Genomic DNA, 11,557 nt, shown 5'->3' on the forward strand with positions numbered 1-11,557 from the left:
AGAGTTGAAGACGTGTCACACTGCTCATCTGAGAGGCTTCATTACTTCTGAACGGTTTGTTAAAAGTGCTGAATAAACACATTTGACCCGACATCATGACATCATGACATCATGACATCATGACATCATGACATGACATCATGGCTTGCTTGACCAAACAGTATTTGAATTAGGAGGGGAATTTAGCATCAAGTCCATCATGAGCCAAAAAATGAATAGGATTTTCACCAGTATTTTTGACTATTTTTGTCTGTGTGTCTCGCTTTTGACGTTGAGGAGTTTCCCTAAATATCAAAATAACATTGAAATTTGTCAAAAGCTTTTTATACATCTATTATAGCTTACTTCAAAAAGCTGTTGGTCTTTTATTCTGAAAAACTCTTCTTGTTTCCAATACTTGTCGCCATGGATTCACCATTGTCACATTGTTGTCCCTTGTGATGAACCCGACATTCCTTAAGATGTGAAAGTGAATTGGATTGACTGAACCACTAGGTCAGGTGTGGGCCGTCACCTGATGATGTCACTAGGTCAGGTGTGGGCCGTCACCTGATGATGTCACTAGGTCAGGTGTGTGGGCCGTGACCTGATGATGTCATCTCTCTCTGAGGTTGACTCTCAGCCGCGCCGGCCTGACACGGCCGGTCCCGGCGGTCCGACAGGCCAGGTGGCGGGCCCAGTACGTCCTGAACTTCTCGTCCCGGAAGCCGTAGATCATGGGGCTGAGGAAGCGAGGGATGATGTAGACGAGCAGGAAGAAGAGGTAGCGGATCTCCATGCTGAGGTGGGGGAACAGGGAGATGAGAGCCGCCTGGAGGGAGGGCACCACGAAGGTAAGCATGCACAGCAGCAGCTGCAGCACAAGACAGAGAGAGAGAGAGAGAGAGGGTTGGGGGAGGTTGTTTGAGGGGCAGGAACAGAGTTTTACTGGTTTTGATTCAACTTAGCCCCTTTCACAACACTGTTGTCACTTTGCTACTACACAGTCCCTTATCCACCTTATTTCTAACTGCCATGATGCCTATGGGTGCTTCTTCCGGTGTAATAGACGGTTTTAACTTGACGGGGGAAAAAACGTCTATGAGGGTTTTACAGCAGAGCCATTCTGCTCTACAGCCGTAAGGGTTAATATGTCACTTTTATAAGTTTAGAAAAAAATGTAGACGGTCAGGGGATTGCTCTTGTGTGCTGAGTTTATCAAAATAACGGCTATTTAGAAATCTGGTTTTCGTTTTCAGCTTTATTTTATGCATTAAATGTCGTTCGGGTGCTGGGATAACGTAGTGCATTATGGGTAGTCAGCTACTGTGGCTAATGCTAGCGGATAACGTTAGTTACTTTACATGGCAGTAAAACGCCACTGAATGACCAAATTGATTTAACTTTTTTAACCATTTCGAGTAACACTGTTTCCATACGGACCCCCAGTGTTGGTTAGTTGTTTATAACGTGACTATATTTATAACGTTTATAACGTACTCCGGTTTCCGGTTTATAATTCGGGTCTGATACAGTCAAAGAGTATAACAAAGGAAATGGCAAGCTGCAACAATCAAGTCACGTTAAACCGGACCTTGTACCCATAATTATTTTACAGTGGGGCATTCAAAAATAAGGTGGATAGTGAGGCAAAGTGAAACGTCACTTCCTGCTTTTCTCCCTGTACCAGCGCTGCGAAAAATATGAATGGCAATGAACAGAGAATAACGTTATTTTTTTTATCCCGTTTGAATTGTGCCACGGGGCCAAAGCAGAAGACCGGCGACATGCCACGAGCTTGTAGTTTTTATAAAAAACTAACCCCTACGTTTCAGTTTGACAACAAACTGCGACTTTCTTTGCATGCAAAGCTATGTTTTAAATGGACAAAATTAACGTTGGCATCCCGTGGCACAATTAAAAAAAGTAACATTATTCTCCGTTCACCGCCATTCATATTTTTTCCAGCGCTGGTACAGGGAGAAAGCAGGAAGTGACGTTTCACTTTGTCTCTCTATATGATCGTTAGGAAAGCCCACAAGCAGCGGTCCAGCTAACAGAGTCTTACGTTAAGTGTCGCAGGGACATTTCAAAGGTAGTACTCACCGTTGCAGTGATCTTGGACGGTCGGGGTTGAAAGCTTGGCGCTGCTAATAAATATTTTGAATATTTCTAAAGAAGCTCATCAAAGTTTCAGTCCAAACTTCAAAACTTTCAACCAGCATGATTCGTGACATCACAAATACTGGAGCCAATCCCTGTACAGTATTCAGTTAAAGCCCCTGTTTGTATGCTGTGATTGGCTAGTTATGCTCTAGATAATCCTGATCGGTTGCTTTGGAATTTTTAATGAGTATATATATATATATATATATATATATCTTAAAACATGACCCTAGGGCAGGGATACTCAACTTGCTTTGCCCGGGGGCCACTTTCGTGAAATGATAGAAGGCCAGGGGCCAGTTAATATACAATCAATATACATTTTTCTGTAGCGGATTGTAGGTGTCAGACGGATTTAGTCTGACAATGTTGTGCACACCGGATAGTTACTTAGGTTAAGTACATACATAAGTGCCTGGGTAGCGAGCAGACGGCAGTATTTGACAATTTAGCAGCTAAATCATAGATTATTGAAAGATATTCCATATTCCAGACTGAAATGCTATAACAGAAGTGTGAGTATTGGCCAGAATTACATGAACATTTGGACACTTATTCAGCGGGTATCTTGCATGTTGCGTTCAGGTGCACTGTAAAAAAAAAAAAAAAAAAAACTTTTTTTGCAATTTTTGCCGCCAGTTGAGTATCCCTGCTCTAGGGGCTCTTTAAATGTAAGTTCTGCTTATTCGATTCCATCTCAGTAAACAAACACCCACCTGCCCGCCATGCAGCAGCACGGTGTTCCTGGCCTTCTTCACAGAGGCCAGGCCCATGGAGGCGGCGCGCGCTGCCAGCATGATCCTGCAGTAGGTGTACACCAGCGTCAGCGCCACGAAGGAGAAGTAGGTCACGTCAAACGCACAGTTCTTGTAGTAGATGGAGCGGTCACGGAACAGCAGCGAGTGGTCACAGAAGATGGAGGTGTGGAAGAAGAGCGGCGACTCTTTGACCACGGTGATGAAGAGGTCGGTGAGGGGCGGGGCCACCGTCAGCAAGAAGATCACCCCGATCAGCAGCAGCGTGCGAGGCACCGTGCACATCTGGCAGTAGTGCAGCGGGAAGCAGATGGACATGTAGCGCTCCACCGCCATGCCAGCCAGGAGGAGAGGGGTGGAGCGAGTGGTCAGGACCGCCATCATGATCTGAGGGAGAAGAGAGGAGAGGAGGCTTTAGCTGGGAAGATACTCAGGGCCGGCGCCAGGATGAAATGACTGAGGGGGCGGTTATAACTGGGGAGGGGACTGATTTTTTTTTTTTTTTTTTTTTTTTTTTTTTAAATATGATATTTTTACATCGTAAAACATAGGTTATATACCTGCTATGGCTATTTCTGGACTTTTTAACCATAATAACCTCTGAAAAGCGCAATAACAACACAAGAAAGACTACTATTCAATTTTTTTTTTTTTTTAAGTGAGGGGGGCAGAAAATTGAACTGAGGGGGCAAAATTGAACTGAGGGGGCAAAGCCCCCTTAGGCCCCCTCGTGGCGCCGGGCCCGAAGATACTCCAATGTCAGCCTCGACTTGGAGCCTTGCCGACACGGCAGCTATAGACCTAATGAGGCCATTTACACCTGCTGGCATTAACATGTGTTTTCTGTCATCAGATTGCAATCAGTTTGTGCTGCTTGACCACTTGAAATGCCAGGTGTAAACACCCCCAAGACACATTGAAGAAGGATTGCGATCTGATCAGCCAAACCACCTCCAGAAGGTGGTCAGGGTCATGCATTGTAGGGGTGGGAGAAAAAATCGATTCACCTAAGTATCGCGATTTTTAATGTCACGATTTTTTGAATCGATCTTTTATTCAAGAATCGATAATCGCAAAAGCAAAAAAAAAAAAAAAAAAAAAAAATTGGTGCCCGCAGTCAGGCCACTCACTGAACAGCAGGCCAGGCGCCACCTACTGGTTTACTAGTGGTTTTATTACTTTATTAGTTAGTCTGAAGTAATAATTACACTTCAGGGTTAAAGTGGGTGCTCATCTCATTGTAAAATTGGACATGGCCCAAATTAGGCTTCAAACGGCCCAAATTGGGCTTCAAACGACCCACATTGAGCTTCAAACGGCCCAAATTGGGCTTCAAACGGCCCAAATTTCACGCGCGTCGGCCCATATCGGCCTGGCCTGCTTGGTATCTAATGCCCGGCCTGAATTATGATCCCAGTCCGCCCCTGTTTTTAACTATATCGCCCAGCCCTACTCATGATATAATATACAGTCTCTAGTGTATGATTCAACTTTTCCCATGTTCTAATCTAGTGTAAAAAAGCAAACAAACTGAAAAAAGAAAAGAAAAAAAGAAACAAAAATCGCAATAAATCGTAATATCGAATCGCAATAATCGTAGAATCGCAATACTTAAGAATCGCAATATATATCGAATCGGCACCCAAGTATCGTGATAGTATCGAATCGGAGTGAATCGGCACAGCCCTAATGCATTGTGTACACATTGAACACAAGTGTAAATGCAATGTGTCCTCTCAATCCGGATACAGCAACTGTATGCGGATTGAGAGGACACCCATTTTGGTTGTTAATAAGTGATCTGGATAAGGAAAAATGCATGTTAACGCCAGGTGTAAATGAAATCAGGCTAATGTGGTCAAGCACAATCTGATTGCAATCTGGTGGCAGAAAACGCATGTTAATGCCAGGTGTAAACGGCTCTCCAGCTGCACCGTGGAAGCTGCACCGTGACAGATATGAGGAACATTATGTTGTTATGGTGGCATCTGTCTGTCTGTCTGCCTGTCTGCCTGGTCTGTCTCTAAGCCAACACGCAGAATCATAACAATTTTTTGGACAACATAAATGCAAAAAATAACAGCTTCAAGAGCCATTTAAAGCAAGGGACTTTTTTTATGATCTGCGAATCAGACAATCTGATATCAAGACTGTTTCATAGTTTAGGGGCAGAGACAGTCAATCCCCCTTCAGTAGGTCAAATGTAAATGGCTCACCAGCAGGCAGCAGATGGAGGCGTGGATCTGCCTGAAGATGTAGCTGACCACATAGAGAGCGGTGACCAGGCTGAGCTGCAGAGCGTCGTTCATCACCATGCAGATGAACATGATGTACCGGGGATCCTCGTAGAAGAAACTAGGGTTAGACAGGCATGAGTGCTGCTCAGTGTGTGTGCGTGTGCGTGTGTACCATCGACTGTTTGTACACCGTCCAGGGTTCAATAAGAAACACATGAAATGTCACTTACGGTTGAAATGTACACCTGTAGATTTGAAACACAAAAGTGTACCTGTGTCGTAGGAAGGTGTAGACCATGCTGCCGTTGATGATGCTGAGGGCCAGCCACACCAGCATGGCCACTATGTTCTTGGTGAGAGCGTTGGAGAAGCTGTCTTTGGCCATGTCCACAGTAGGGGGCGCCCCTGTCAGCAGAGAGCTGCCGTTACCCGTCAACAGCTCCAACGGGCCGGGGGAGCTGGAGTTCAGCATCACATACATCTCCTCACAGTCTGAGAGGAACACACAAACCCAATGTGATGGTAAGCAAGCAACATGTGTTTTTAACTCATAAGGATAAAAGGTGGTTGATTAAATAGAATATATAAATCAAATCAATCAATCAATCAATCAATCAATCAATCAATCAAATCATATAACAGTAAAGCCAAATTGCAAAACACATCTTCTGATATGTGTATTTGTACACATGTATGAACGATAAGGTATAGTTTACTAAGAAACACTCATTGTTGAGTTCAATTATAATAAAAAAGGCAATACTATAAACACGTTTAAACTATACCAGACAGCGATCGCACCGATCGGACTTGTTCATCACAGATTAGGAGCTGAATACAGAACTGTCCACAGATCTTATTTTCATCAGTTGAAGCATTTTACAAGCAGAGTGCACATGCAATTTGACATAAGGTGCCCCCAAATATACTTTTTCAAGTCACACAAGGGCATGTTGAATGGTGTTAAGCAGAATATAAAGAATATAGTTTCATAATAAAAGTTGCATATAAAGACACATCTGCGGATAGGTGTGTATAAGGTGTAGTCTATTTTAACCAAGAGGTACTAATTGTTGTGTTTATACACATACATTAGCTAAACTATAGGCCTATAGAAAGCCAAATATTATACAGACCCATAGTATAATTCAAAACATACAACCAGTGAAAATCCATCCACACTTTGTCATGTGACCATATGGCTCCAAACAACCTCAGAGTTTGTCCCTAAAGGTCAGAGGTCAGACCAGAGTGCGTTCACTAAATGCCAAGTGGCAAAAGCTGGTGATTAGTTTGGAGGTCGCTTTCTGAAAAATATGATTCTGATATGATATAATAGGATCAATGTGATTTTTATCAAACCGAGACAAAATATGCCAAAAAATCTGCATCTTCCATTTTGCCAGCACCTGAAGGAATTACAGCTATGCAAGGAACATATCAGACATCGGCACAGGACATGGTAACAGCAACACAGTATGTGTGTGGAAGAGATAAGTGTAATAAACTATAAACATAATGCTAGTAATTAGTTTATAATCTGTATGCTATTTGCTTATCATATTTTGTTATAATAATAGAGTCGACTACTGTATGTTATTAATGTTTTACAACATATATCTGTCTTTTATATAACACGCCTAATTGCTATGGTTTTTCATAATGGTGTTAATTCCATGATGGCGTGTTATAGAGGCTTGAGAAAATATTTCAAAAACATTTTAATGAGCTTTATTAACGCTCGTAAATAAATGACTACATGTGTTTCATAAGATATTGTCAACATGTTCATCGTTAATTATAATGACTTCTAAAAAGATACTTCATATAAAATGTTCGCCAATACACATGCCATGGTTGCATGATTGAATATCAAGGCTTATAGCTTTTCTTTCTGTTGGTATCAGATTGATCAACACCCTGCCATTCTAAATAAACACATCAGACAAGAGAAAAATACATATTCTGATATTACACGACTAATGGAAACATTATACTAAAAACTAACGCTTTCTAAACTTTTTTCCACTTTAAAAACAGTCAGCTCCACGCAAACATGTTGCAAAACAATCTAATATCATTTAATTTAATCTAATCTAATCTAATCTAATCTAATCTGAAAGTGCACTCACAGAAAATAAAAGAAGGATGCATGATGGAGCCTTAACTCACCTGTTCAGTCACTGACTCTGCATCAGTGACCGCCTGTAGCAGGCTGTCATCTCATATATAAGGTTAGGGATGTGTGTGTGTGTGTGTGTGTGTGTGTGTGTGTGTGTGTGTGTGTGTGTGTGTGTGTGTGTGTGTGTGTGTGTGTGTGTGTGTGTGTGTGTGTGTGTGTGTGTGTGTGTGTGTGTGTGTGTGTGTGTGTGTGTGTGTGTGTGTGTGTGTTGATCAGGCTGTCATGATGTCACACACACGCGCACACACACACACACACACACACACACACACACACACACACACACACACACACACACACACACACATCCCCAACCTTATATGTGAGGATAATGTATAGTGGAAGCGATTACCTTAGGCCACTCCTCTTCTGGGATGGATCCCCCAGAAGGCCTTCAACATCATGTGCACTTTGACGCGGTGTGTCTGTGGAGGACCGATGTACGGCCTTATGGTCCACTCCACACCTGTGTACACCTGCCTTATGGTCCACTCCACACCTGTGTGCACCTGCCTTATGGTCCACTCCACAGCTGTGTGCACCTGCCTTATGGTCCACTCCACACCTGTGTGCACCTGCCTTATGGTCCACTCCACAGCTGTGTGCACCTGCCTTATGGTCCACTCCACACCTGTGTGCACCTGCCTTATGGTCCACTCCACAGCTGTGTGCACCTGCCTTATGGTCCACTCCACACCTGTGTACACCTGCCTTATGGTCCACTCCACACCTGTGTGCCCCTGCCTTATGGTCCACTCCACACCTGTGTGCACCTGCCTTATGGTCCACTCCACACCTGTGTACACCTGCCTTATGGTCCACTCCACACCTGTGTACACCTGCCTTATGGTCCACTCCACACCTGTGTACACCTGCCTTATGGTCCACTCCACACCTGTGTACCCCTGCCTTATGGTCCACTCCACAGCTGTGTGCACCTCCACTCCACACCTGTGTGCACCTGCCTTATGGTCCACTCCACAGCTGTGTGCACCTGCCTTATGGTCCACTCCACACCTGTGTGCCCCTGCCTTATGGTCCACTCCACACCTGTGTACACCTGCCTTATGGTCCACTCCACACCTGTGTACACCTGCCTTATGGTCCACTCCACACATGTGTACACCTGCCTTATGGTCCACTCCACACCTGTGTACACCTGCCTTATGGTCCACTCCACACCCATTTTTCAGGGTTTATAGTCTGGTTCTGGATGTGTCCAATCATGCGTCCTTTTCACACGTTGTATTGTCGGCAGCCAGAGGTTGATACTTTCTTGGCCTTCAAAAAACACTGTTAAGGGATAATCTATAGTTTGTTAATCATGGTATCCTCCTCTGGTCAGAAGGGTTTGCACCGACCGCACCCAGAGGTGCGCCCTCTATACAGTAGCTAGCAAGAATGGTGGTGTATGGGTTGTAGCATGAGTAAGAACTCGCGATCGAAATGAAGTAAAGCGTGAGGGTTGTGCTACAAACCAGGTTTTACGAGTAAAGAACAAGAGTTCTTGCTATTTCAGCCTTGCTGTCCACTGCATAGTGGCAGCTGACTGAGTGCCAATCACCTTCCAGTGGGCCAATAAGACCTGACCTGGGAGGTGGGAAACGTTTCAACAATCAAATGGATTCCGGAGCGCTGCCGAGTGCTTGTAGCACAACCCTCACGTTTTCTCTGAGGAAAGTAGAATTGCATCGTGTAACTAGTCGGCTCATCTTCAGCAATTCCATGAGCGTGGAAAGCAGAGGAGGTTTGAGATCTTTTGAATTTTGAGAGATCCCTATAAAGCCGAGGTGGCTATCATCGGCCATGTTGGAAATGATCTTTTCGATGGTTTGGCCTACAGTGGTTTCTCCCTTTGCCCCGGCAGCTCACACTTTATGACTGTTCAGATGAGACGAATGGCGATGATGAGAGGAGTGAGTGTGGAGAATCAACAGATTCAGATGAAGAGCAGCATCAATGTTAAGTTGCAAATTCAGTTTGAATACTTTGTTAAATTCCTTGTTACCCTTGTTGTTAAATATTTTGTATAAATATTGTAAATATTATTATACCTTACTGCCATAAAGTGTGATGCTTAAAGAAACCAAAGAGACAAGAGAGGAGCAGATCTAACACTGTCTCTGCTCACTGCTGTTTCAACCTGATCTCCAACAAATTGTAAAATCGCAACGTTTTGGACCAACGTTGCCCTGTTACAATTTGGGCTCCAAAATTGTAAAATGGTCATGTTTTTTTCCGGGGGTCTCAGACCCCACGGACCCTTCTAACCTCTCCCAGATCCTAACCCTAAACCTAACCTCTCCCCAGACCCTAACCCTAAACTCTCCCCAGACCCTAAACCTAACCTACGTATGTCTAATGTTTAATTGTATGTTTAATAAGGAATATGCTATTTGCACCTGTATGTCAAATACGCCGAATTTAAAATGTTTAAGCATGTCTAAAGTATGCACATGACATGTGCACCTATGTGCAGTGAATATGCCACTGTCTCTGACTTGTCTTATCACTATACTGCCTTATTGCTTGTTGTGTCTCTTGTTGTTTTTGCACTCATATGCCCTGTTATATTTGTACTATGTTGTAAACGGAGTCCACAGCACAAGAATTTCACACGTGATACTTGTACCATGGAGTGACAATAAAAATCTTGAATCTTGAATCTTGAATCTAACCTCTCCCACCCGTCAAACCATTGAAAAAAACTTTACCATTTTAGAATTTTCTAGCCGAAATTGTAACATAGCAACGTTGGCTCAAAACGTTGCTATTTAAAAAAAAATGCTGGAGACTGTGTTGGCTGTTTAGGAGACAGGTTATGGCCATTCCTGGCCAAGAATATTTTCTTCCAGTGACCATACTGCACCCGTCTCCAGTATTTCATTTGGACAAATAGGATGAATCTCGATGTGTCTCGATGGACGCTCTTCTCTGCAGCAGCACCTTGGCCATAAGAATTGTAGCTATACAGCTTAACTGAATAAAGAGAACAAGAACATATTATTTACGTACTACCTTACTTAACCAGCAATGTATGCCAACTGAAGCTTATGGACAAGCTTATTCTTTATTTCAGCAGAAGCACATACTAAATATATCTTCTCTTTCCACTTGACAGGCCATCACTGTAAAGACTTTGTTGTGCCTAGCCTATAGTTTAATACATCAAAATCAAAATGTCTAGTTAAATAAAGGCTGAATCTCTTTCTATATTGTCTCTCACGTCGCCATTGACCTGGTCGGTCACTTTCTGCGACCTGACCCGGCACCTGCGGCTCACAAAATACCTCCTGAGGTACTGCCTGAATTTCTTATCCCGGACTCCGTAGATGATGGGGCTGAGGAACCGCGGCAGGATGTAGACGATGAGGTAGTTCGCGAATCGGATCTCCAGGATCCTGCCGGGGAAGATCAGACGCAGGACGATCTCGACACTGGGCGAGACGTAGGAGAGCATGCACATGGCCAGCTGGGCCCCGTGCAGCACGATAGTGTTCCTGGCCCTCCGGGCCGACGTCTTCTCTGTGGAGAGCGCTCTGGCCGCAAATAGGATCCTCAGGTAGGTGTAGACCAGAGTCAGGAACACGCAGGAGAAGTAGATGGCATCGAAGGCTTGTCTTTTGTACTTCAGGACGGGGTCTTTGAACACATTCTGGCGCAAGCAGAACACCGACTCGTGGAAGAAGCTCAGGGACTCTGTCGCCAGCGTCACAAACAGGTCGGTGATGTCCGGCGCCACGGAGATGAACCAAATGAGCCCGATGAGCACGTACGTCCTCCTCACGGTGCAGATTTGGGCGTGGCGTAAGGGGTTGCAGATGGCGATGTAGCGCTCGATGGCCATGCTGGCCAAGTTGACGGGGGTGTTTCTGGTGGTGAAGACCGCCACCAGGATGAAGAAGCTGCAGAAGGAGACGTTGATCTTGTAGAGGATGTAGCTGAGGACAAAGAGCGTGATGGTGACGGTCAGCTGGACGGCATCATTGATCACCATGTGGATGAAGAGGATGTAGCGAGGGTCTTCGTAAAAGGCCTGGGAGAAGGGAAGGGGAGAACATGTGAGCTAGCTGAATGGTAGTGTCTGTCATTTTAATCCTGGAGATAGTAGAATCCTAGTGTGTGTGTGTGTGTGTGTGTGTGTGTGTGTGTGTGTGTGTGTGTGTGTGTGTGTGTGTGTGTGTGTGTGTGTGTGCATGCGTACCTGGTGTCTAAAGAAGGTGACCACCACAGTCCCG

At 44.4% G+C, this 11,557-nt stretch overlaps 1 protein-coding gene across 1 annotated transcript; it reads right to left on the reverse strand.

The window, feature by feature from the left end:
• Window positions 1-595: 595 nt before the first annotated feature.
• On the reverse strand, window positions 596-11,316 carry LOC310799398 (uncharacterized protein; the record flags this gene model as incomplete). Its single annotated transcript, XM_083661986.1, has 6 exons — window positions 596-853; window positions 2,862-3,287; window positions 5,117-5,255; window positions 5,410-5,629; window positions 7,786-8,482; window positions 10,546-11,316. 6 exons carry the CDS (start codon window positions 11,314-11,316, stop codon window positions 596-598), a joined length of 2,511 nt encoding a protein of 836 aa, XP_083518112.1.
• Between the last annotated feature and the right edge of the window lie 241 nt (window positions 11,317-11,557).

This window comes from Poromitra crassiceps (assembly GCF_964638095.1).
Source record: "Poromitra crassiceps genome assembly, chromosome: 27".
Lineage (NCBI taxonomy): Eukaryota > Metazoa > Chordata > Actinopteri > Beryciformes > Melamphaidae > Poromitra > Poromitra crassiceps.